At 53.8% G+C, this 25,881-nt stretch overlaps 1 protein-coding gene across 3 annotated transcripts in view; it reads left to right on the forward strand.

Moving 5' to 3' along the window:
- Positions 1-25,881, forward strand: part of PLXNA1 (plexin A1) — a 124,827-nt gene that overhangs the window by 20,459 nt on the left and 78,487 nt on the right. For all 3 annotated transcript variants that reach the window (XM_068163797.1, XM_068163799.1, XM_068163798.1), the window contains exon 3: positions 1,179-1,361. In XM_068163797.1, the coding sequence (XP_068019898.1) occupies positions 1,179-1,361 (183 nt within the window). The remainder of the gene's footprint in view (positions 1-1,178; positions 1,362-25,881) is intronic.

Raw genomic sequence — 25,881 nt, forward strand, 5'->3', positions numbered from 1 at the left:
CCCTCGCTTCCCAGGCAGTGGCGAGCGGAATCCTGGGCCTATGCACTGCCCTTGTGTATGTGGAGCTCGGCAGCTCAGCGTTCTCCCATATGCTCCGTGCACATGCTGTATGGATTTTAAAACCCCTTGGGGACTGGCATACATTTGGAGGCTGCTGCTTGCCAAAAAACCTCTCTCCCCTTTACATTCAAAGTTACATAAGGAACTTTGTGAAGCGGAAAAATCCCATGGCTGGAGCAGGCTGTCTCACCATCGGCCGTGCCTGCCTTGCTGCCCTAGCCTCCTGCACCCAGGCTTGCTGCTGCCTGGGGATTTGGCTGGAGCCTATTGCCAGAGGCTTGTCCATTGGCAGGACTGACCTTGCTAGCGGTCAGAGGGGGCCTGGTGCAGCCTTGCCTTGGCCTCTCCCCAGGCAGAGCTTGCAAAAGCTCTGGGAGAACCCAGACCCGTGGGCGAGTGCTGCAGCACGGACGTAGCTGTCTGAGCCAAACATCTTGTCTGGGACAAGGTAGCATGAGAAAAATGTGGGGATTTCCCAGAGACATTCCTGCAGGAGTGGATACAGGGCTGGCAGGTGGGTAGTGCTTGCTGGAGGCTCTGCTCTGTGAAGTGAGGTTCTTTCAGGAGCCCAGACCCGTTTGCCTTGGCATGGCCTTGGCTGGGAAGTGTGGAGAAAGTCTGGAGTGCAAGATTCTGCCCTTCCTGCCTTGCTGCCAGGCTGTTCTCTTGTTGAAGCTGGTGCTGGGGTGAGGAGGGGAGGTGTGTGTGCTGGGGAGCTCCTGCCAGAATCCTGTGTGTCTGAAGTGTCAGTGGCAATGATGGAAGTGGAGCAGTGTTGCTGCTCTGGGTCCCACTGGATTTGTAAGTGCTGCTCTGTAAGGTGCAGAGAGCCAGGAGCCTTGGTCTACAGAGCTTGTTCAGCTACAGAGAGGGGCTGTGTACCTTGGATAAGTGCCAAGTACCTTACAACAGCAGGTAGGGAATTTTAGGGAGGCATCAGCTCATCCCTTCCCTCTGCTGGTGAGGAGGGATACCTGGGACAGGACAGGCAAGGGATGGGGCTCCTGAAGCTGCTGCAGCCAATGAAGTGGAAGTGGGATATGGCTGGTGGCCATCCAGGAGGTCCGGCGTGTTGCTGGCACAAAGCTCATCATCTCTCCTCTGTTTTCTTCCGACAGCCGCTGCAGATCGACGACAATTTCTGTGGCCAGGACTTCAACCAGCCGCTGGGTGGGACCGTCACCATCGAGGGGACCCCGCTCTTTGTGGACAAGGAAGATGGCATGACCTCAGTGGCAGCCTACGACTACAGGGGACAGACTGTCGTCTTTGCGGGCACACGGAGCGGCAGGATCAAAAAGGTAGGACAGCCTTCAGTGATGCTGGTGGGGACTTCTTGCCTTGCTAGTCCCTTGAGGGTACAGGTGGGACTGTGCCTCCAGCATAGCATGAGTTGGTATGTTGGGGGTGCCGTGCAAAGAGGCGGTGAGAGGCCATTTCCTCCTGCTCCTCTTTGCCAGCCGAGTCTTCTGTCTTGTGGAAGGGTTATAACCTAGGGAAGTTGAGTCCTGGTCGCTGGTGGGTGTGAGCCTGTTCTGTAGTGTCTCAGGGCAGGTGGCTTTGTCCTGTAGCTGCCATGGGCTGGGCCCTGTCTGGCCAGATCTGAATGACTTTGCTATTGGCCTGGGCTGGGTGGCTCTAGCTCTGGAGTGGAGGAGACTTCCCATACCCTGCTACGGCACAAAAGGTTGCTTGTTGGTGGCAATTAGCAAATAGCTCTGTGTGTGCCTTTCTCTGCCTGCATCTCCACAGGGCACAGATTTCCTGTTATCATAACATCATGCCTATAATTACAGCTATACATGCCCTGTCTAAACACAGCTTGCATTAACTGCATCTTCAACCTGAGAAGACAGTGCAAAGGTCCTGGTATGGTCTCTGCCAGGGGCAAGAGGACCAGGTCTTGGCTGAGGGGTTTGGCCTATTGCTTTGTGAGTTGTAAGGTGCTCCAGCACCTGTCCTGGCCTCAGCATGCTGCAGTTTTGCTGCTTCTCCTGATCTGTGCTGGTCAGGGTGCCGTAAAGGAGGCAATGTAGATTCCCTGGCAGGAATCAGGAGGAGGGTGCAGTGGTGGATGATAGTCCCCATACATTCCACTTGCCCTGTCTGTATTCCCTTTGGCCTGCTTGTGGCCCTGCTTATTAGCAATGTGTTTAGGGGGTAGGAGGGGAGCATGTGCAGCATGTGTTGGGTGCTGGGGTGGGGAGCAGGATGCTGGTGGTCTTCTCCAGCCCTACATCCTCTTCTAGGCTTTCTGTGGTCCGTGGTGTGGGGCACAGTGGCGCCAGGGCTGAGCAGGGCTGTGGGGAGCTGACAGAGGCAGCTCATCCTCCTTTCTGGATCGATGAGGGATCCGGAGGGACTGGTGTCATGTTGCTGGCAGCTTCTCCTGCCGCTGGGCTCCAGATGGGAGATTTTAAGTGGGGATGGGAAGTAAGGAGCATGTGGGAGGAGGGTTTACAATGCCGTGTGAACAGTGTTACACCTCTAGTTCCTTGTTTATCTAGAGGGGCTGGCAATTGCTTTTTACACAATACCTCTGGAGATTCCTCTCCTTCCTTTTTGCAGTTTTTCTCTTGTCTTTGCACCTTTAAAGCCACTTAGCAAGCAGTGATCTGGTGTGGGTGCCTGGCCATGGTGCAGGCTGCAGACTACACAGTTGTGGTTGAGGCCAAGACTTGGAGCCTGGCTGTGGTTTGAGCATCCTTCTCTCCTGCAGGGCTTTCATCAGCTTTTTTTTTTTAGTTTTTTTCCTGTTTTCTAAACTCTCTTCCCCAGAGAGCTGATCTGGCTCTCTGGCCCCGTAGAACAGAAGGACATGAAGCAGGAGCTTCATGGGGAACAAGAATTCTGAGTCCTGTCCTGGCACTGGAATGCTGAGCAGGTTTCATAGTCGTCTCCTGCTGGGAGCTCCCAAACCCCCCAACAACCCAAACCAGAGTGGGAGCACTTTGAAGGCTCCAAGCCCTGCATTGCCAGGTCTCCATGTTCCTTGCTGTGACCTTGGGGTGGGTAGCCCGGCCTCTCTGCGGCAGCCCCTGCCTGGCTGCCCAGCAAAGTGCTGCCTCAGCAGCTACCTGATCCTGCTGCATGGCTGCTGGTGGGGCCGGAGGGAGGGAAGGGCTCCTTCCTGCCTGAGGAGCACAAGGGGGGGCTGCTGACCTGTTTCTGAGTGGTGCCAACATGTCTCCAATTATGGGTGCAGCAGTGTGGTTGAGGTAGTTTCCCCAGGCAGAGGGTAAGGGAGGGGTGCATGGCCCAGCAGTGGTCATAGTCCCTCTGCTTTGACACATTTCCCACCATCCCCTTGGCAAGCACCTATGTTTGGCTTGGTGCAGCCTCAGGGCTTCTCTGTCCTCCTGCCTGTCCTACCTACCCTTGCTGGCACACTCTGGCATCCTCTCTGGGGAGAGAGGGCTGTGCTGACAGGTGGGTGCTCCTCTCTCCACTCCCAGGAGCCCTGTAAAGGATGCTGCTCTGCTGCAGGGGCACTGATCTCGCCATCTGGTCTGGGGTAAGGTCAGGGCAGAGTCATTGCTGTGTCTGGATTTTCCTTGGATGGCAGCTCCCATACCCAGCATTTGTCCAGGCTGTTGTGTACAGACAGAGCCTCCCTTTGTCCCCCCCAAAAAAGCCACACAAGCCTTTGGCTGCCCTGCAGCCTTTCCCCAGCCCTGCTGCAAACAGTTGCTGCTGTGAGGCCAGGGTGGTGGGCAGCACCTGCTGCTGCCCCAGCTTCAGGGAGAGCCTAATTTTGGTGTGAGGTGTTTGGAAAGGTATTGCCAGCAACGTCAGATTTGCAAACCTGGTGGTGGAACGGGGCCTGTGGGCTGGTATGGGGAGGCACTGGAGGAGGTGGAGATACAGGACCCCAAGCAGGAGGCACAGGTCACAGCAGCAAAGGCCGTGGCAGCCTGCTCTCAGCCTGTCCCCGCAGGGTTACCAGGCAGGCACAGTTATCTTTGGCTGGCCCTGAGTTATGTGTGGAGGCCAGACTTGGAAAGCCCGGGGCCCCGCGTGCTGCTTGTTCCTCCGTGCCAGCAGTCATGGGAGCGGGGCGCTGGGGGCATTCCTGGCGCTGCCTGGGTGAGCAGCGTGCGGGGATGACTTCTCACTCCGCTGGGGCTGGCCGTGAGCCACTTCCTCCACGCTCCCGAGCTGGTGCGTCAGGGACCCGGCTGTGCACCCTGTGCTCTGAGGATGCTGGGGATGGGGAAGTGACATGGGGATCTAAGCCAGGAGCACGCTGCAGTGGGGATGGCCAGGGGATGTTTGTGCAAGGGCAGAGAGGCTTGCTTCCTAATGCCTGGGGTTTTACTGGAAACCACCTGTCCTCACTGGACAGTCTTTTGCTGGGCAGCTGTCATTTTCTCAGGCGGTCTTTCCCATCCTTTGAGTGCACAGAAAGCTGCATGTGTAATTGCAATGGGAGTGCTCAGTCACCGGCTGGAAAGGCACATTTGACACTGCACCTGTAGTTACCTCTTAAGCAGTGCATCCCAAAGACTCTGTTTTGTGTGTGTGCTTTGAAGTGTTGTATGGAGAGAAGGAAGAAGGATGATGCTGGAAGGGGTGTAATTGTGCAACCCCCTCCCCACTAGCACTGGGCTAGTGATCCTGAGCTGGGGCAGTGGGGTATCCTGGGAGGTGCAGCACAGAGACCCGACTGCCCTTGTTAGTTTGCCATCTGCTCCTCGTTATGCAAACAAGGGATTGCCTTAGGGCTCCACTGAGCTCCAGTGTGGCCCTTGTGGGTTGACCCAGTTTTGGGTTCTAGCTAGTTATTTTTGGGGGCATGAGCTGAGCTCCTTTCTCAGTGCAGCTGGTGGCTCCCTGCCTACTGCTGTCCCCTCACTGCTGTGGAGCAAGAAGGCTGCAATCACTCTCTCCTGCCGCAGACTTTCAGGAGATACCCAGCACCATCTGGGATGTAGACGCTGGAGATCCCTAATGTGGGCATCGTTATGAGATGGTGCAGCCAGTGCATCCCAGCCAGAACAGCATTGGACTACATGGCCCTCACACCCAGCCAAGCGCCTGCTTTCTGAGGATTATCTGGCTACCAAGGCACCACCATAATCTTAGCAGCTCCCTGCCCTGTCCTGAAAGCAGCTGGCTTTGGGGTGAGGCTTCATGCCTCACATGCATCAAGACGTGTCTCTGTTGGGAATCTGCTCCCCTGCGGGGCTGGTGCTTGCTGCAGCTTGTTTATTCTCTCCCACGGAAAGCACAGCTCAACTGGCCCCATGTCTGTCTTCTGTGGCTCCTCCACGTTATTAACAACAAACTCTTCATGCTGAGTGGGTCACCCTCAGCCCTACACAATGAGATGTGATTCTCTTCTCCTGTCCTGGGGAGGGTCAAGGAGCTCTCCTGCTGCGCTCTGTCCTCCCCTGTGCTTCAGGGACCAGATTTGGCAGCCTGTGAAGGCAGCTTCTTTGAGTAGGGTTCTCTTAAAGGTTTAGATAAGGATGCTTCGATGTGTTCCAACCCTTGGTGTGTCTGAGCAGTATGGCCCAAAAATAGGTGCTGTAGGGAGGGGAAACTGCTGACCGAGGGCCTTTTGGGAATTTCCCTGTTGGCTGCTGGCTCTCCTCCCATCACAAAAGCCTCCATATGTCAGCCTCTTGGGTATGATGCATGACCTGATCACAGTCCACATGAGCTGGAAGGCGGAGCTGTCAGGCTCCCTGCCCACTATACCAGCCCTGTCCCCACAGATCCTTTTGCATCAGCCTCTGCTTAGTGCTCCTGGTAAGCGGCTAGGGCTGAGAAGGAGCCCTTTGTGTCGTGGTGGCTCTTGGAGTGAGCAGAAGGGCTCAGCCCGCCTCGTGACCCTACGGCTGGCTACCCTGCTTACTGCCTGTGCCTCGGCAGGATTTTGGGGCTGGAGGGGGGGCAGGTTTGGGGCATGAAGCCTGCCCTGGCCCTGGTGGTGTCAGACGGTGACCCTTGAGGACTTACTGAGTATCAGCCCCGGTGCAGCCCCTTGAAATCCTCTCCTGCCCGCATTGCTGCCTCTCCCCAGCTGGCTGCCCAGCACAAGGGCCTTTTGTTCCTTCTGCCTCTTCCCTCTGCCCTCTCCTACTCCATCCCCATCCCATCCGATGGGGACCCCTCACCCCCTCCTCATATGCACACAGCTCCATAAGATGCCTGTGCTCAGCCCTGGGAGGAAGATCTGCTCCTTGGAGCATGCATCTGTGCTTCTCCCCAGTCAATGGCAATAATTTTATTGGCATGACAAGGTAGCCGACGGTTGCCAAAGTGAATCCATCAAATACCTCTCGGCGGCTCCCTGCCCCCTCGAGAGCTCTTGCTGGAGTCGTTAAGCTGTTTTAATCAAGGTGGAGGCTGGAGAACTGCCGTGTTGAGTGGCTGGGGTGGTGGGGAGGGGTGGCAGAGCCCTCCCTGTCCCCCAACTCGTGGCGGGGAGCGCTCCGCATCGCCCCGCTCCTGCTTAGCAGGAAGGGGCCCCGCTTGCCAGCGTCGTGCTTTGTTGAGCCGCCTCGCTCTGAACAGGATGTTTCATTGTTGGAGGAAACAATTAGAAATTCATCGTGAACCGCTGGCCTTGGGGACCGGCCGGGGCGGCGGGGCCGGGGCTGCAGGCAGCTGCCAGCGTCGTCCTCGAGTGACTTCTGGAGGGGGATGTTGTGGCTATTCCTGCTCCTGCCTCCTGCGAGATGGATAGGGATGAACCTTGCCATGCTTCTGACTCTCGCAGGGATGCTGCAGCACGCTCACGAAGCCATGGGGAAGGAGACGGAAGGTGTCAGTGGGCTCTCTGCCGCTAAACCTCTCTCCTTCCACCCCTGTGCCCCCGGGCTTTTTTTGACTCACAAGCCATAACCCTGTTTTCTTTCTTCTTTTTCTTTTTTTCTCCCTCCCATCTGCTCTGCACTCTGCACAAAGCCGGCAGGTGAGCGAGGGCGGGGAGCCTGGCTCCCGGCCAGCCGGGGAGGCAGCAGCAGCCAGCCCTGCTCCAACCTTCCCTGCCAGAAGTGCTGACGGTGCACGTCTCGCCTTGCCCTGCTCCGGCGCCCGCAGGCGGCGTGCCGCCTAACCCCATCCATCACTCCGCAGCCGACGGGCAAGGCAGCGCTGCCGCCGGCTTTGCTGGTGTCAGGGCAAGGTGACTCCTGGGAGCAGTGCGTTGCAGAAGCTGGAGGAGGCTCAGGGATGGAGGCAGATCCTGAAAACCCCATGTCTTCAGAAGGGCTGCTGGATGCGAACCGGGCTTCTAACTTTCCTCAAGAAAGGGATCTGAGGGCAAGATGCCTCTCAGCAGTCCCCTAAGCCAGCTTGTGCTGCCCCATGGGGTGGGCTCAGAAGCTGGTGGGTCTGTGCAAGCCACACACAGCATCACTGCCTTTGCAGCTCTTCCCTGCAGACCATTCCATGTCCTGGCAGGGACTGCCGCTTTGGAAAGAGAGTGTAAATTGTGCTGTGAAAGAAAAATCCAAGAGCCTGCATGTTTGTGCCTGCATGCCATTGGTGGTCCTGTCTCTTGTTGCAGGACTGGTTAAGGCAGTGGTGACCATGGCTCAGCAGCACTGGGAGAGCAAGGTGGAAGAGTGATGGTTTGGGGTCATTGGTGGGGACTCTGAGCCCCTCTAAACCTCTGGGCAAGAGTCACTGGGAGCCCACATTAGGAAAAGGCATGTGTGGACTTGCCCATTGCTGGGGGCATGAAGTGCTGGCAGTGAGCACTGAGTATTCCCTCCTTGCTGATGGGATTGATCTGGTTGGTGAAGCATGAAGCTGCTCAGCATTTTCTTCTGCACCATTCTGGGGCTGTGGCCCCTGCCTGTGACCCCAATTCTACTGGGAAGAGCAGGAGCATGGCTGGCTTTGAAACTTGCTTCTGTGGTGGCCCCTTGGGGATAGGACGGGGTGAAAAGCCACCCCATTGAGATGGAAATGAGCTGGGAGGTGCCAGCTCTGTTGGGTCCCTCCTGTTGGAGCCATTGTGCCTATTCACTAGCACAAACGCTGACTAATTTTGGCTTTTAGGGTGGGAGAATAGCTCAGCCTCCCACCAAAGGCAGTGGAGAGGAGGGAGGATGTGGGGAGCCCACGGCTCATCAGGCGAGCAGTGGCTGGGGAGGCAGAGGCTGTGGATATGTCTGGTTGGGAAGGGACTGTACTGGGGTGTCCTGTCTTGCCTTTGTGCAGCTCCATTAACTCAGGTTTAATGTTGCCTGAGGAATTTGTCCTGAGCCTGTGGCCTGCTGGAGGAGGGAAGATGTGTGCTTAGCAGGGACCGAGCTGGTTTTGGTGTTGTCTGGGTCCTCACATATCCCAGCATTGTCTCAGGTAGAGATGTGACAGTGGAGGAGGTCAGCCATCCTCAGTCACTGTAGGTTGACCTCTTTGCTTTTCCCCTCTGAACTGGGAGGAAAATCTGTCGTAGATTGAGAGAGGTGAAGGTGTACTGTGGCACTTGGAGATGCAGACTGCTGGGGCCCATCATCCACCTCTGAGGCTTTGAGATGTGGGGTCGGTCATTCATCTCCACTGCAGGTCCAGGAGAGCTGCTGTTTGGCCTCTGTTATCCCCTGCCCTTGTTAATTATGGGCTTTTCTGAAATGGAGCAGGAGAAAGGATGTTAAGGCAAGCTGGTACTGATGAGGAAGGCAACAGGAAGGTGCCCCATGGGATTGGCATTGTGAGAAGAAATACAGAGGTGGAGAATAGGAGCAAGATCTGGGTGGTGGTGGATCTTGGGGTTGACCTTGTTGGGTGACAGAATATAGGACCAGAGTTAAACCCTGTCCTGTCAGCCTTCATCTTGCCTGGGTCATACTTAGCCTGTGTGATAGAGGGTAAACAAACCTGAGGATCAGGGCTGTGCTGGTAATCCTACCCTACCTTGTGGATAAGAAAATATCTGGGAGTTTTGCTCATCAAAGGGCAATGCAACTGGAGCTGCAGCACCAGAGGTTTAGACATGCCACCTGGCTATGGAAAGGGGTCTCCTGGCCTCGAGGGTGTGCATGCTAATCCTGGCTTAGGCCACCACAGCAAGGATAAGGCCAAACATTTCATGTGGCGGCACTTCACAGGGAAATGAGTTGGGTGAGTTCTCGTTTTAATCCCTTGACTGGATGCAGCTGTGTGGCTGAGGGTGCACTGGAATAGGCTGCTGGGTGGAGCTGGGGTGGTGTAGTGGGGAAGAGCGTCTCAGAAGGAGCATCAGAGCCCCAGATGTAAACATGTCCCATTTTTACTCGTTTCCTCTGTTTTTTCCTTTTCCTCTTATCTCTCCTACCCCCACAAGTGCTGGAAACAGCTCTGTCTGCTGCACACCAGCCCCTGATCTTCCTCTCATACTTTGGTAGGTCCTTGAGGTTCCCTTATTTCACCTCTGACCGATTGGAGGAGTGAAGTTGAAAGGTTTTGCACTGAATAAACCTTCCTGAATCCTCCCAGGCTGCTTCCAAGCTGTTACTTTTCCACATAAACCCTCCCTCTCCCTTTCCTTACCCACTGCAATTTGGTTGAGACTGGAAGGGAAGAGCAGGGTTGCGGCAAGGCACGGCAGGGAATGCGACAAGCAAGGGGAGCGCCATTGTTCGGGGTTTGGCACTGGTTTTTGGGACCCTCGGGTGCTTTCCCTGGGTGGCCTGTCCTGTACCAGAGCTGATCCTGGCACCTCCCTGCTCTTTGTGCTCTCATGGACCAGCTGCTGGCACGAAACCTCCCCACAGCAGCAAGAGCAATTGTCTACATAGGAAGCAATAGTGGGAAAGTTTTATTTAATGAGTGCTTAGTTCTTTTAATGCTATTTAGCAGCTGGAGAGAAGGAAGAGAGCCAGCACCGTGTGACAGGCTGGTTCTCTGCAGAGTGCAGACGAGCTGAGGTGGTGGGGAGCATCCCTATGGTCTGGCAGAGTGAGGTAGGATGATGTGATAGTGCTTTGATTTTGCCACGCTCTGTGCTCTTGAGAGCAGCATTGGTTGGTCACTGTGCCAGGACAGAACTGGCACGTCTGGGCTGCTCAATTCAGGGTTGCAGGGGTTGCAAGGTTGGGTCATGCTGGTAGACCTGATGCTGGAGGAAGCATGATGCTGGGCTGAAAAAGGCCTGCGTGGTTTTTATTAGCTACAACCCTAATGATGTATTTTGGATTGCTCTCCTGTGTAGATAAAATTTACCAGACCTTGAACAAAGGGGGGGGGGGAAAGTCTCTCTGACCTTGAAGCTGTTCCTTCACTTGTCTTCATTTCACTCCCCTCAGCTGGGGACACGGGTCAGTTTTGGGTGCTATTTATAGTCGGCTTTGCTTGACGGTTTTCTTTACAAAGCGAAAGGTTGTCACCTTTGTTTCTGATACTGCAGAGAGGAGCTGCTCAAGGGAAAAGGAAGAATAAATGAGAAAATTTTCAGAGTGTTCCTGTATGTGGCAAAGCTTTGTAATCTGGAAAGATCAAAAAGCACTGGACCTGCCACGCTGAGCTCTTTGTGTGGACATAGTCATGGTTCATAATGCCTGGAGAGATACAGGATGATGCTCTGCCGTGCTGGCTGCTGACTGCCGGGACCAGGTGAAGCCTTTATCCACTCCAGAAGGGTGATGCTTTCCCTTCCCAGGCTGTTTGGCTCACTTCTCCGCATCTGGCACAGTTGGCTTTGCTTGAAACAGCACGTTAGCTTAATTCTTCCCTTCTCCCTCCCCCGTGAAGGAAGCCCTGGCTGTGTTTCCCACCTTCACTGGAGCTGCCTGCCCACAGGAGCTCTGCCGCTGAAATGGCATCACTGGCCTGTGCCCACATCCCCTCCTCCGGCCTCGTCCCGTGCTGACAGACTTGTTGAAACAATAAATGTTGCCATAATTTAATTTTCAGGCAAACAATAGTCCAGGGACAATGTTAAATTCATGAAACTGGCTTAATGCGACGACGTTTAATGAAACAATTAGTGCGCTAGTGTGGCTGTGCGCGGCTCTGGGGTAGTGGGGGTGCTGCTCCAGCTCGCCCACAGTCCCTTTCTGGGGACAAGCTGGGGAAAGGTTGATGCTCTGGGGAAAATGGGGTTGTCCTGCTCTTCCCCCCGGGCTGGGTGTGCTCTAGGGCTGCAGTTTTCTTGTCCTGCTCCTTGATGCTGCTGCGGTGCAGGCTGAGAGGTGATGGGTCCAAGCTCCGAAGCTCCATGGTTTGGCTGAGAGGGGAAAGGTTAATGAGAGTGTTCTGGGGCAGGAGCGAGCTTGGTCTCTGCAGGCTTTGCCTTCCCCGATCCTTTCTGCTCTTTGCCTGGAACCCCAGGAAGGTCACTTCAGCTCCCAGCTGAGGTGGGGGCGGGGTGGGGAGGGGAGTGTCCTTGGTGGGGAGGCTTTTTGCTGAGGACTGGCCAGGCAGGGGATTGTCCCTTGGCTGAACACTAATGGAGGGTTTGGCAATGGATTGGTCCAGGTAAAGGGCTCCTGGCCATATTGCTGCTGATCTCCATCTGCTCCTGGAGAGCCCTTGTCCCTGTTGGTCCCTGGGATGCCCCTGGGCAAGGGCAGACAGAGCAGGAAGAGGAGCCATCTCCTTGTGTTTGATCTGCATCTGGGAGAGTTTCTCCTCGGTGTGATGATACCTGTGTCAAAACACTGTCATCCCCCAACCTTTGCTTTGGGCTGCCAGATTGAAGCCTCAAATGCTGTAGCACCCCAACTCCCATGTATGCAGCACTGGCTCTCCCCAAGGGCACTTGCCTCCAGGGCCACCCCGGGTTGCAGTATCCATGGGGCTATTAAGTGAGGTTGTTCTATTTGTAGCAAGAGTTAGGGGTGATGCTGTGCTGGGATAGCAAAGGCTTGGCTTTGGGCAAGGGTTACGGCTCACAGAGCAGGTGAGAAGAGGCAGTTTGGAGAGCAGAGAGCCTGGCTGCTTGTTCCAGGGCTGGGTTGGATTTGTGCCACCCCACCAGCATCTCTTGGGCACTCTGGCACCAGTAACATGTCCAGAAGAGGTTTCCCTGCTGTTTCTTTCCTCTCAGTGATTGAAAGAGCTCCGTAGATCTTAATTATATGCTGGCATCCACAGAGCAAACCTGGTGCTGCTGTAGCTGGAAGCTTGATGCTGGCAATGCTGCTCACTGGGCCTGGTGGCTGCTGGGGTACGGGGCTTCTTTGCTGTTCTGATGACAGCTCATCCTTGCTAGATTGGCAGACCTCTGGAGCCACATGGGTGGGAACTGAGGCAGTGGTGGATGAAGGGATGATGTTAAATGTATGTGTGGAAGATTTCGCTGTCGCTGTTCTTCAGTCAAGCCTGAGGAGGGTGCAGCTGGAGACACATGGATGCCATCTCCTTACCCTGAAGGAGATGCTATCTGGGGATCTCCAGCCAGGCTTTTCTCACCTGCAGAAGTCCCCCTTGGCTCTTTTGCATCCTCCTAATCCTCCCAGCAGTGCCCTCTACTAAAACCTGAGCACCACCAAACTTGTGTCACTGGTGATGCTTTTCCCACCTGGGACTTAAATCTAGAGTTTCACCGAAAGATGCAGCAAAGTCTTTCCAACGATGGATTTCTGAGCTTATGGGCAAACTTGAGGTCTGTAGAGCAGTTTGCAGTCCTGGAAGCTGTGAAGGCAGCAGATCTGCTAGTCTCAGAAGCTGGGTCAGTGCCTGGTTGTTCCCTGCTCCCTGGCTTTGTTGTGCTTATTTATTTATTTACTTTTACTGGTAGCTGTTAAACAAAATGCAGTTGGAGAAAAAAAAAAACCATGGAGGAAATATATGATGCAGTTTTGATGTGTGTGTGTGTGTGTATACATATATATCTGTGTCTGTTTTCCTTTACAAGCTTCCAAAAATAGGCCTGTCTTGGCCAGGGTGACTGTGCCTGTAATTAGCTTTGCAAAGTGGGTGTCTTAGCGAGGTTGGTACATTTGCAGCCACACAGAAAAGGCTCAGCATTGCTGGCAAGGAGCTTAAGGTGTGAGACCTCAGAGGAGGTGGCCTTGGCTGGAGGGTGGAGAGGTGCAGGCAGTGGGCTCTTACAGTGGGCTCTGTACCAGCCTCTGCCCCCCCCCCCCAGGATGGAAATACTGGGTGGGGTTGGGCTCACTCTCTGGTTTTCCTCTTCACACTTGTTTTCCTGATGGTGTGTGGGGTGTGTCTGATACCTGTGATGGTTTTTGTGAGAAATGAGCAAAATCCTTTAAAAAGACCCCAAACCCCCAAAACTGCACCTTGCCTGCATGGTCCTTGCCAGCTGATTCCCACCCTGTGTGAGGGATGGAAACTTCCCAAGTTGAATTCTCCGTTTATTTCCCCAGGGTTTCTCCATGTAACTCTCCCTCTCTTTCTGGTATGTTTATGAGCCTCCAGGGATCTGTTTTTACACTCAACGTTTAAAATTAAAGATGTGTTTCTCTTCTAGAAGGTGAGATAAACACTCGCCGTCTCAGCTAGGGTTTTCCTTCCTGACTTCCCTTCCACCAACCTCCCCCCCCCGAAATCTGCTGGTGGGAAAGAGTGAGCCCGTGGCTGCAAATAAGCTAGGAATGAGATGTCTGGGCTAGGCTTTCCTCCCACGGGGTCCAGTCTACTGCATCGTGGGATGTGTGAGCTTTGGCTTCCTCCTCCAGTTGCTTGTTGTTTTAAAAGAGGGCAAAAGTTGCTACCTTTGGCATGGGGTGGATGGAACAGGAGGGAATGGGAAATGTGCTTGCTTCAGCTTCAAATCTGGTCCATCTTGGTGACTAAGGGCATGCCATGTGATGACACCATACCACCTCTCATCTGTGGGAGGGCTCTGTAGATTGCAGTAACTCTGTTGTAAAGCAGTGTCTGTTTCTGGCCTGAGGCTGTGCAGGGGGTGGCACCTACTACCTGTGGTGGCACCTACTACCTCTGGTGGCACCTACTACCTGTGGTCCTTGTGGGGTGGGGTGTGCTTCTTGGGCTGCCTCAAATGTGTCCCCCTGCAACTTGTGCCCTCTTGAGCTGCTCATCCCAGGAGTAGAAAGCAACTGCATCCTACTAGCTTAAGGAGAGGTGGAAGGTCTTACTCTGTGCCTCTTCACGTGAGCATCAGAATTTACCTTCCTCTCTGCAGCTCGTTCTTTCAGGTCACAGTTGAGGGATGCCTTTCTGCCTGCTTGCTCAGGCTGCTGAAATGGGACCTGAGCTTTATTCTGGAAATGGAAGCAATTAAAGAGCCTGCAAACAGCTCTGTCCCTTCCCAACACCATATCCGCCCAGGTGGCTGCCTGTGCCTCCCTCCTGGGATGGAAACATCTCCGCTCACCTCTGCTCAGCTTGGTTTCCCCTCAGCATGTGCTGCTGCACTCATGTGAGTGTCCTCACTGCTGCGCTGTGAAAGCTTTGGCACCCAGCCCAAAATCCCCCAAGAACAGAATTTTTCAGCTGAGACTTGGCCCACAGTGCATTTCTGAGTCAGTGCTGGGGTTAGTACCACGTACCTGTGGTGCTGGGGCATTTTGGCAAACATCTATTGAGCTCTATACACCCTGGATGTCCCTGCTTGGGTGGCAGGTCTTGCCGGCCAAGACTGTTGAGTCAAAACTGTTGTTCCTGACCCCTCTAACCTCCCTAATTCTGTTTATGCTCATGAGCAGGGAGAAACAGAGAGAGTGAGCAGGCTTTTTTTCTTTTTTTTCCTGGCTTTCAAGTTTCTGGTGATGTTTTTCATCAGGAAAATGATAGTTGCATAGAAGCAGTTAATTGGAGGAAAAGTTTATGGTAATAAATGTCAAGAATGTTTCAGGGATGGTTTGTATGAAATACGTTTCTTTAAAGCCTCCCAGCAAAAACAAAAACCTTGCCCTATTTTGAACCTTGCCAAAGAGAAACAACTTCAAAACTTCAAGTTTCTTTTTCTCTTTTTTCTTCTTCTTTTTTTTTTTTTTCCTGGTGTGTGTGTAATGTTTAAGTGCCTTTTTTCTCCCCTCAGCCTGCGCTCTTTAAACAAAGCATGTGTTTTCCTGGCGCAGCTCCCCAGAGGCAGCTCTGCTGAAGCGGAGGGCAGGGGCTGAGGAAGTGATGGCTGGACGAGTCCAGGCAAGTCCTGGGTTTTGGCAGGAGCTGGAGTCCTCCATCTTTTTGGGGGTGGGGCTGGGGGCTGGACTGTGGTCAGTTGGATTTCCTGCCTGTGCTTCCCATTTCTCCTCTGAAACATGCCATCTGTGGATGGCGATGGCCGTGGCCAAAATGAGGAGCGAGCTACAAGCGTGCGCAGAGTACGCCGATATCCTGGGGCAGAAGGTGATAAAGGAAAGAGTAAATGCTTCAAAGTGATATTAGCACCTTGGCTGCCTCTCCCTGCGCAGCCACACTCTGTGTCTCATTGGGCTGTTGGTAACCTTGCTTTGCCTCTTGCTTCCTTAAGCAAGTGAGGGCTTGAGGAGGTTGGCATGAAAAAAAATGGGATGGGGAAGATGATTTCTTAGGAGGGGATATTTGTCTTCATGCATGGTCTGAAACATCTCAGGGATGATGAGGCTGCCTGAATCTGCCTGGAAGCTCCGCTCACCCCAGTGCAGCCGAGCCCTGCTGCGCGCTGCCTTCAAGCCACAGCCGTACCTTCGGCCCCAGCTGCGGGGCTCAGCGCTGCTGTGTTTTTCATAAAGGATCTTAATCACATACAGGATGTTTCTGTTTGTTCAAGCAATGAAATCACACAAACAACCCACCCCCAGTTTGGCTTTCGCGGAGCATCAGCTGCTCGACCCAAGTCCGGCAGAGCTGGAGCAATCCTCCCGTCTCCTCCTCTGGCTCTCGACCCAGCAGTGTGGCGAGAGCGCGCTTTCATGTTGTGGACATGGCCTGGAAAGCTGCCCGGCACCGGGGACAGGATTAGATTAGGGCTGGGAGCTGGGGGCTGACTCATCGCTGGGGCTCGCGCTTGGCCGAGGCGGTGGCAGCAGCATCTCGCGGGAGCTCGCGGGGAGGCTTGGAGACCTTGAGCTGGGACCAGGCCCGTGTTCTGGGGGTTGGGTTGTAGGCAGGCTCCACGTGAGCAGTGATTGCCAGCTCAGACCCTCTCCTAAGAAGAGGGCAGTTGTTTTTTGAGTGAGTTAGAGGTGTGTTGCTGGCACCATTGCTCATTCCTGGGCTCTGGGGTTGTGTTGTTGAGTTACCCCAAGCACCCAGCCTTGCTTGGGGACGTTGCAGACCAGCCACTGCCTTGTTGTCTTTTGCTTTGAGCTTCGTCCCTCGGGGTGTTAAGCATAAGGAGAGCAGGAATGTGTCAGGATTGATTAGAATGAAAAAACACCCTGACTTTTCTTGCCCCTGTTGTGCACATTGGTCCCATTGCTGCTGTTTCCATGGCAAAGCAGCGGGCCTGTAACCCAGCCTGCTCCGTGCTCCTCACTGTTTAGAGGAGCAAAAATCCTCGGAGATGATGAGAATAATGTAAGAAGCCATTAAGGAGAGCGGGAGAAAGAACGGAGGAGCTGGAGCAGGGTCGGGGTGGGGGCGCGGGGAGGCAGGGCTGGTTTTTGGCAGGGAGCAGGTCACGTTGGCAGCCTGCTTGCCTTGCCTTAGATGTGTTATGAAGTTTTGGAGGTTGCTTGAAAAGTGTCTGGGGAGCAGTGGTGAGCCAAGCGGGCCACGGGCCAGCTTGCAGCTAAACATGTTGTTGTGTAAAATTGCAGTCAATTAATTTAAGACCTGCCAATTTCAGCTGCAGAGCACTAGGAGGTTCTGTCAAGTTTTCAATGGGATAAAAAGGGGGAAGGGGGGATTAGTTTTCAGCACTTGGAAGGGCAAATAGTGATCCTCTGCTCAATCCTGCAAAGCACCTCCTCCTCCCTGCTCTTTTTGGTTGTGGTAAATTTGCTGCCATTTGGGTTAAAAGTCCTTCTGGTGTGTGCCATTATGTCTGGGATGGTTGGAGGACAGCAGCTGGAGCCCAGTGAGGTGTCAGTGGCCATTCCAGGACCTGGGAAGGCACTGGCTTTGGGGAGATGACCTAATCCCCTTTGGCTTTGCAGTGGTTCCCCACCACAGCCCCCTAGGGAGAATCCCTTCCTGCATCCTGCGATAGTCTTCCCCAAACATCTGATCATTCGAGACTGGTCTGATCCTTGGCATGTTGGGCAGCATGTTATCTGTCTTTAATAGAGGAGGAGCTGGAAAATAGTCAAAGTAACCTGAAGATGCCTTAAGTACTCTGCTTGCCAGCTTAGAGGTCAGAACTATCATTCGTGATAGGGTGCATAGACTGGTACCAAACCATTTGAGAAAGCCTGCCCTGGAGAGCTGACAACCAAGTGAGCACAGTGTCACAACCCCGGAAAGGCTTATGCCTCCCTTATGTGGTGGCAGTGACATGGTGCTCCTCCCTCGGGACGTGCCCTATGCCAGCTATTCCCTCTGCCCATTGTACTGTCATGCTGCTGGATTGTGGCACCTCTGGGCAAGGGGACCCTGCTGGAAACTCCAGCTGGTGTTCTGTTGTTTGCTCCAACCTTCATCAGAAGAGTGTGTCCTGGGTTTTGAAGAGCAGTGCATCTACAAGCTGGCTTTTTGTTTGGGTTAGGTTTTGTCTTGCTGTTTTTCTCGTGCTTTACAGCTTAGTGAAACCTGTGAGAAAGCTCAGCTCTGCTTGTGAGTAACAGTCATGGGACTGGCAGGCGAGCTGGCTTTGGCTGTTCCCCTTGGCCAGCTCACAGCCAGCGGCAGGGCTGAACAAGAAGGGGAGCTTGTTCTGCTTGGGACTTGCGCCTCTCTAGCTGTGGCTCAGCCCTCCTCTGTCCTTATCCTGCCTTGTTTTTACATCTCTGAAAACAACTTAGCGTAGATTTACACACATGTGCATGTCTGTTCTTCCTGTGGTCTCATCCCCAGGCTTTTATTGTAGCCTCAGCCACCATGGCTCTGTGTTCCCAGAACAACTTCTCCAACTGCTGTTGCTTTCTTACTCACCATGGAAGGGTACAAACCCACATGTGCTTTTCTGTGCAAGGGTCCTGTTCTGGCTTCAGTCTGGCTTCACATCCCCACAAGGCTGCAGACCTGCTGCTCCTCACTGCTGGGAGGAGAAGGGATTTTGGAGGTAGGTCCCTCCTCTAGAGCCAGGCTGTGCCGCGTAGGCACTGCTGTCTGCGGACTTCCCCAGAATATATGAAGTGTAATTTCCTCCTGCTTCGCCGGGAGCTTGTTAATATTTCACTGGGACATGGGGGCAGCCTGAAAAGCCTGTGCTTCAAAGAAGGGCAGCTTTCAGCAGCTCTGGGGTTAGCTTTTGGTTTCCCAAGCTCGTGCTATAACTCGTTCTGTGGTTTTAAAAATAGGTAAAAAACCCCACTCAGCAGAGGAGGAAGCCCAGAGGAGAGCGAGGCTGGCCGTTGCCTGCATGCCCCTGCCTTGCTGAGCTGGGCTGTGGGTCTAGCATCTGTTCAGCTCCACTCCTGCATTGCCATTCAGGAAAAATTGTAAATCCACTATAGTTAAGGGAGAAGGACTGTCTGGAGGCCTTGTGAGCCCACTTGGGTTTGAAATTGCCAGTTGGGACCCTCTGCAGCCCAGCTGTGCCCTGCTGATGCCAACCTTGGTGGCTCAGGAAGGGCTGCTGCTGAGTTGCGTTTGAGGAGTGACTTTTGGAGGGGATTTTCGCGGGCTTACTTTTGCCTGGTCCTGGACTCCACAAATCGGAGCTGGATTGGCCCTCCAGGAACGATAACAGGAGAATTACTGCATTGCATGGGCGTCTTTATGTGTTTTTTAAACCCTGCCTTCTAATTATAAATAATGGCTGTGATATGAGATATGATTATGATGGATGGTGATTCTGTATTCCGTGTGCATTAGCGGCTTTAACCTTGCTGGGGTAATTATGTCTCATTTCAAATTCTGATACTATTTATTTGAGGTAGGGGACTGGGAATTTAATTTCTACTGCTTTGTCTTTTAGTGTTGTTATTATTTGAAAAGGATACCTTTGTGAAATTGTTTTTTAATCATTCCCTCCAGTTGGCAGCACCGGCACATTGATATTTTCAGGGCCCATGTGGGGTTGTTTTGGAGATGTTTGCAGAGGTAGATGTTTCAGGGGTATGTGCAGCTGAGGGTCAATGTATAGGACAGGAGCTTCTCTTCTGAGACACCTGTGTGCATCCCCCTGGCTTTGGTCTTCCCAAAGCAGCTATCCTTGGCCTTTTGCACTAGTCGCTGCTCTTGACCTTCATGTCTCTGCCAGGCTGGGCTCCTTCCTCACACCAGGTCTCGGGGGGGGGGTCCAGGCAGGAGCAGGCAGGGCTGAGCCATGGTCCTGCCTTCCCCTCTCACCATCTTTGACAGCATGTTTAATTAAAAACCACATCAACCCGAAGATTACGCACGTGGTCCTTAATCAGTTTGAAGTCTCCGTGAGAATAAAGTAATTATACTACTCGTTTGGTTACAGTAATTAAAACTTTAATTAACATCATTTCCCACCCCTTGGCCTCCCTCTACAGATATTCTGGAATGCAATGGGTGCCTGCCAGGGTTGTACCTTGGGATAAAGCCGTTTATCCGGGGGCTGTCTGCACATCCTCGTTTACATTCCCTCCAGCGTTATGCTGGTGAGGTCCAGCCATGCTTGGTGCTTGCCTGTCTGTCACTGGGTTCCTGGGTGCCAATCTGCATTCTTGGCTGGGAGCAGCTCCTTGGTCACAATGCAGGCAAGTTTCAGGGGGTGGCAGCTCCACCTGAGGTCCCCTGGCAGCAGTGAGAACGGTGGTAGGTGTTCCTCAGAGATCTTATGAGAACTTGGTTTTGAATGTGCTGTGTGCTTTGGCCTAGTCTTGGTCAGAGCCAAGCTTTCAGAGAGCAGCCTTGCATCTCCAGGAGTAATTTCTTAGGAAGCTGTCTTCACTTTTCGTTGCCCATTGCATGGACTGGCAAGATCTGCCATTGCTTGTGGCAGAGTGCTGTTTGCTGTATCTGGAAAGCTCAGGATGAGCTCCAGCCCCCTTTCACCCCAGTTTACCTCCTGGCTGAGCCCTGTAGTCACCAAGGGGCTCTGTGCTGGCCAACATGACCCAGTGTTCCCGACAGCCTGACAAAGGGATTGCTGCCTGGAGAAGCAGGGTGGGGGATTTCTGCATCGGTGCCGAAGGAAATCCATGCCGTGTAAAACCTGAGCTCTTAAATATCTTCCGCAGCATCCTTAGGGAAAGCAATCTCTGTATTTAAATCTTCTCAATCTCTCCTTCAAAATTACTTCTATCCTCAGACTGAAGAGCCTTATTTTCATCCTGGTTTTGAAGGGAGAGCCTGCTACAGAGAAGTGGTTTTCATTGCTCCAAGTTCTGTGTGGTGGGCAGCCGTGGCACCATAGCTTTCCCCTGGCTTTGTGGAGATGCAGAGGAGGGTGTAGTGTAGCCAGGGATGTGGCTCCTGAGGTCAGAGCTGCTGTAGGAGGGCCAGAGATTTAGGGTGTGGGAACAAAGCCTTAAAATGCAAATAGAAAGTGAGAGTGGGGAATTTAGCAAACATGTCAAGAGCTCAAGGTGGTGCAAGTGAGAGGGTCTGATTTTGAAGCAGAATATTTGGAGGCACTCTCCTGTGTGCTCAGCCCGAAGCCAGGCTTAGCTGGCTGTTATCACTGGCAACACCAGGCATGGAACAGCGGAAGATGTCTCCTCTAATCTTGGAGGCGCTTGTGTCTGGAGCAGGGACTGTTTTGGAGGAAAGGCAGAGCCTGGAGTTTTAATTGTGGCATGTCAACAGAGAAGATGTTGATCTAGAAAGAAAAAACCCAAAACAACTTTAAAAAAAGTGTGACTAACTTTCTGCCTCTTCCTGATGCCATGGGTTATGTTCCCATTGAGTGCATCATGTGATGTAGGATTTTGTCATTGAGTTTGTAAGAGATTCTGGATGTGCAGTTCTGCTGCCAGTGCTGGGTGTTAATATTTAATGTTGTTTCTGTGCCCTGTGATATTTAGACTCTGATAGTTCATTGCTTATCAGCTCCTTTTGGGCAGTCTGATGTGATTTGTCCATGGAGATAAAACACCAGGACAGTCCAGAGCTGCAGTAACGAGCGGCCTGATGGGTAGGAAAGGATCAAAGCTGGTGTTAAACAGGTAAAGCTGAATCACCCCATGCAGTCAGCATTGTCCTTCTCCCTGGGTGGAGGTGAATGGGCAGTGGATTTAGTTCCTGTTAGATCCCCCTTGCTGCAGTGTGTCCTTGCAGCAGACAGCTTTCGGCTTGCACACCCTGGAAAGAGTAGCTGGTGTGCTTCTGTGGCTGGAGCTGAATGAAGGGGAGCCCCTGAGGTGGGGTTGCAGAAGGCTTTAGAGTCTGCTGGCTGGGTAAATCCCAATGCAAGGCATGGTGCAGTTCTACTGGCTCTTGCTGGATCTGTGTGTGGGGCCACTGGTGGAGGTGCTGGAGTGGAATAGGGCCAACTGCCAGGGGTTCCCTGAAGCAGATTGTGCCCCCCTTGTGGTCTGTCCCTCCACAGCCTCCCCTGTGTGGGCTTTTCTTGCCACTGGCTCCTCTGTTTGTCACATCAACAGACCCCACCTTGTCCTCAGGCAGCTCCTCTCTTGCTGTTGTGTTTTTTTAGAAACCAGGAAGGAAACATCTCTTTTCCTGAAGCTGAGGGAGGAGGAAAGGATACAGCTGATCTCCAGCTGTGCTGCAGGCCTGGGAGCTTGTCCATCTTCCCTGCTACATCTCAGTTGAAGCCCCACTGCTTCCTCCCTTGCCCTTTGGGATCCCATGACAGATCTGGGAAGCAGATCTGATAGGCAGCAGTCCTTGGCCATAGGCATGTCCCAAGCAGCCAGGAAGATGAAGGTGGTGGGACAAGCACTTGGTGTTTGTGTTGGGATTATCTTGATCTGGTTGGTCAGAAGTGTGACTAGACTTGGAAAGGGAGGTTTGTGCTGTTCGGTTAAGCTAAGCAGCATTTTTAGGAGGAAAATAAGTGGTGGTTCAGATTTGCAGGAGAGATAGCAACTTCTGGGCTATGGAGAGGCTGGGGATGACAGCTCTGTGTCTGTTCTCCTTGCTAGCCAGTGCAATGGGGTGGGTATTGCAGAAGACCGGTAGCCAAGGGTCTGGGCTGGTCCTCATGGGACAGAATGCTGCAGTCTCCTTGGAGAAACCTGTGCCTTGGCATTGAAGGGATGGCTTTTGTCTAGTAAATCAAGTGCTGAGTCCTTCAGGTGAGACCTTTCTTCCCAGGGGCTTCTCTGGGACGTTTAGGTCTTAAGTCGCCCTAGGCTAGTCATGTGGAATCCAAGTCCTGTGGTAGCCAGGAGGATGACAACATTGCCGTGGCTTGCACATGTGCCTGAGGCCTGTTGAGTTGCTTGGGATGCCTACTGTAATTAATAAATGGGGAAAAAATAATCCTGTATTTCTGTGCTGTGCTGTGCCCTTCACTGCTGTCACCCAGGGCTTTTTCCTGCATGGAGGGGAACAGTGGAATGTAGTTAGAAGGTCTCAATCCCATTTTGCTGTGTGCATTTTCTGCTCTTCCTCTTGGCAGAGCTAAACTTCTTTCCCCATCCACTACTGGGCTCTCCTACCTCTGCAGCACCCTCCTGTCTTCCCATGGCTTGAGAAGCTGTGGAACTCACTTGCATGCCTGTGTTACCCTCCCTTGAGAGGGACATGTCTGCGGTGTTGTGTAGGGCTGGGGTCTTGCAGTGCATTTATGCTGGAGAAGGCACAGCCAGGTGCAGGCACCATGCTGATGGAGGGGTAGTTTTGGGATGCTCTATTGCTCCCTCCCTGGGGAGCTGATGCCCTGGTGGCTCCTGTACATCCCCCCCCGCCTTCCCCACCCTGGGATGCCCAGGAGCTGCCATAGATTCTCTTTAGCCATGAAGAGCCTGGAGCACATGGGCACAGTGGCTGCACGCACACTCCATGCACAGGTTATTTTGCATCACCATTGCTTGGCTGAGGGTCAGCAAAGACTGAGGACAGCCATCCTGCTGGGCCACAGCATCACATGGAGGGGTCCCTGGGGTTCCCTGTCCTACGCCCGCCCTTCACCATGCTGCTTGGCAGCTGCCGGTGCCTCCTGCCCGCTCCCTGGCTGCCCCCAGGGCAGAGGCTGTCCATTGATTCGCTTGTCAGGGCCCCCCCCTCTGACCGCCTCAGCCCTGAGTGATGCTGATTGGGAAATAATTGCAATAATAATAGAGATATTTTGCTCCTGAGTGACTAGACGATATGAACTGGGCGCTGAGCCAGGAGAGTTTTGAAGGGCAAAGCTGGGAAATCAATGGCTCGAGACTGCCAGAGCGGCCGTGGGGACTGGGGGACGGGTCCTGGGGCTTTGCTGGGGAAGGAAGCAGGGCAAGTGCTTTTACCCATCCTACACCATGTGACTCTCAATGAGGGGTGTGTGTGCTTATAATTCCTTTCCCTTATCCATTCTTTCTGTCACTCCCTCCTGCACCATGTTTGACTTTGGTGAAGGTGCCCTGTCACTCACTCCCTCTTTCCAGCAGTTCTGTTGTGGTACAGAGAGATCGAAAAGGTTTTGGACAGTATTGCAGTTCTATCAGCATTGCTGCAATGGGGTGTTGGGCTGGACCTCTCCAGCCTGCTGATGGAGCAATGTGGGCACTATCTGGTCAGGGGAGGTTTGGGGAAGGTTTGAAGGTGGCAAGCACGGTGCTGCTCAGTGCCGTGCTTTGCCATTCTGTGCCGTCATCGTGGGCTGATGCTGGTCTGGCTGGCTTTGTTAAGCTTGGTCTGTGCAGGGAAATGCTGCTCATGTGGGTGGCTGAAAAAGAGGAAAGAATGGAAATGAGTTTGAGCCAAAGAAAAAGGTGGTTAGAGAGGTTTGGGGAAAGTAGTGCTGTGTTTTGGGGTCCTGCTGGGCAGGGTCACACCTGCGCCCCCTCCTCTCCACTATCTCCTACGGCAAACCCCAGTGTCTTCACACAGTTCCTGCCTCACCTCCCTGGAATGGTGCGGTGGTGCATCTGTCCTCAGCCCGCATGGCTAAGCTGGGGATGCTGCCCGGGGACAGCACAGCGACAATAACGTGTTTTGAAACTGGCTAGATGAACCGGTGTCGTATCTGTCAGTGATGGCAGGTCGCTGGCATTTGCGGCTGTTACAAACAGTGATTCAGATTAGGTATCTCCTTGGCTCTCGATTTGTTATGCTGACAGAACCGAAATCCCGGTGTTCGCCGGCTCAGGGGACAAAAGCCCTGCTTCTATTTGTCCTCACAATGTGAATGGGCTCACTGGGTGGGAGCAAGCAGCTCATCTCGCCCCATTCTCTTGGTGGGCTAGTGGTGAGGCAGGAGCATCCCAGCCCCGTGCGAGGAGTCGGTGAAACCTTCTCCCTGCCTGTGCCGAAGGCCGGGAGGCTGGCAGCCAGCTCTGCGGGGCCCCGGCGTGCCGGGTCCGAGCAGCCGGCAGCAGGCAGCTGCCACCCTGTCTGGGAGGAGTCCTGTCTGCTGCGCGCCCGGCTGGTGCATTCCTGTGCGGGCAGCTGGCGGGGCGGCGGGGAGGGTGGCCGGCTGGCCGAGGGAGCAGAGGTAGCCAGGGTGCTGGCTGCCAGCCCGCCCCGCATAGCTGGGATGTTTCTGTGGGGCCATCCTGTCCCCAGTCCCGGGTTCAAGCTCTTGAGAGATGCATCCCCAAAGCCTCGCCTGTGCCCTTGCTTCCTTGCTCCTCTCCAGCTGGATGCTTGAAAACTCAGAGGTTGTATGGTGAGCCCAGGTAAAGCAAGGCCAGAGCTCTCCTGGTGGCAATTTTCTTGACACTGAGACGAACTAGAGGTGAATCCTATATCACCCTGGAGGACAAGTTTGTTCACCTGCAATATGGCAGCAGCCACTGCCTTCTCTCCCCTCCCTTCTCCCTGCTCTTGCCCCCTGCCGTGTCTTGCCCATGCCTGCCTTCTCTCCCTACTGGTTGTGCCCCCCAGGACAGATGCTGTGGCCCCACAGTTGCTCCTGCCCCTGTGTTTTGCTGGACAGCCCCTGCACCTTTGTGGGGTGGGGGGAGGAGTGTGTGATGCCCCAGAACAGCTGACCCGGGAACTGCATTTTAAATCCTCACCCTCCTTTGGAAACTGGAGAGGGACATGTGGGCAGCAGCTGCTGGCACTGCTGGTCCTGGGGAATGGTTGGTGGGAGGAGGCATGTGGAGGGGGCAGCAATTGTCCCTGTCCCCATACTGGCTTCTGCCTTGGAGTAAGCCTAGGCCACATGCCAGGAGGGGCTGTGTAGGCTGGCACCCCCAAGGGGTTGTTCTCCCCCCTCCAACCTCCCAGCTGGACACAGAATACTCCCTTTCCTGCTGCAGGCTTGTCAGCATGCTGGTGTGGCAGCTGTCACCTTCACTCTGGGGCACCTGGGCTCCACAGGTCTTCTGTTGTCTCTGAGGTAGCTCCATGGTTTGGGGACTCAGCTCTGTTGGAACCTGTTGGAACCAGGAACCTCTCCTGGTTTTGTTTGCTCTGTCTTGTGCCCTTTGGATGGATGCTGCCAAAATGAATGCAGAGTGCTATGGGTGTTGGCATGGCCCTCCTCTTTTGAAGAGAAACGCTGGTTTGGGTGAGGGAATCCAGACCTTTTGTAGTGGCTGAGCTGTGAACACCAATAGCACAGGGAAGGGAAGGTTTCAGCCCAAGCTTGGCTCTGCTCTCTGCAAGCCAAAGCTTCTTCCTCCTCCCAATTCAAGGATGCACTGCGGAACTTCTCACTGACAAGAGGATGGGGCAGGAGGGGAGCAGGACATGGACAAAGGCGGGACAGGGACCTTGATCCAGCATCCTCCCCTCACAGCCCCTTCTTGTCCTGCAGTGCTCAGTTCCTGTCCTCAGTGAATATCCCTGGGGCTGGAGGACTCTTGGCTTCCCCCAGTGAGTGTTAAGAGG

This window comes from Melanerpes formicivorus, unplaced genomic scaffold, assembly GCF_026170545.1.
Source record: "Melanerpes formicivorus ecotype bairdi unplaced genomic scaffold, bMelFor1.0.p_v2 SCAF_74, whole genome shotgun sequence".
NCBI classification, from domain to species: domain Eukaryota; kingdom Metazoa; phylum Chordata; class Aves; order Piciformes; family Picidae; genus Melanerpes; species Melanerpes formicivorus.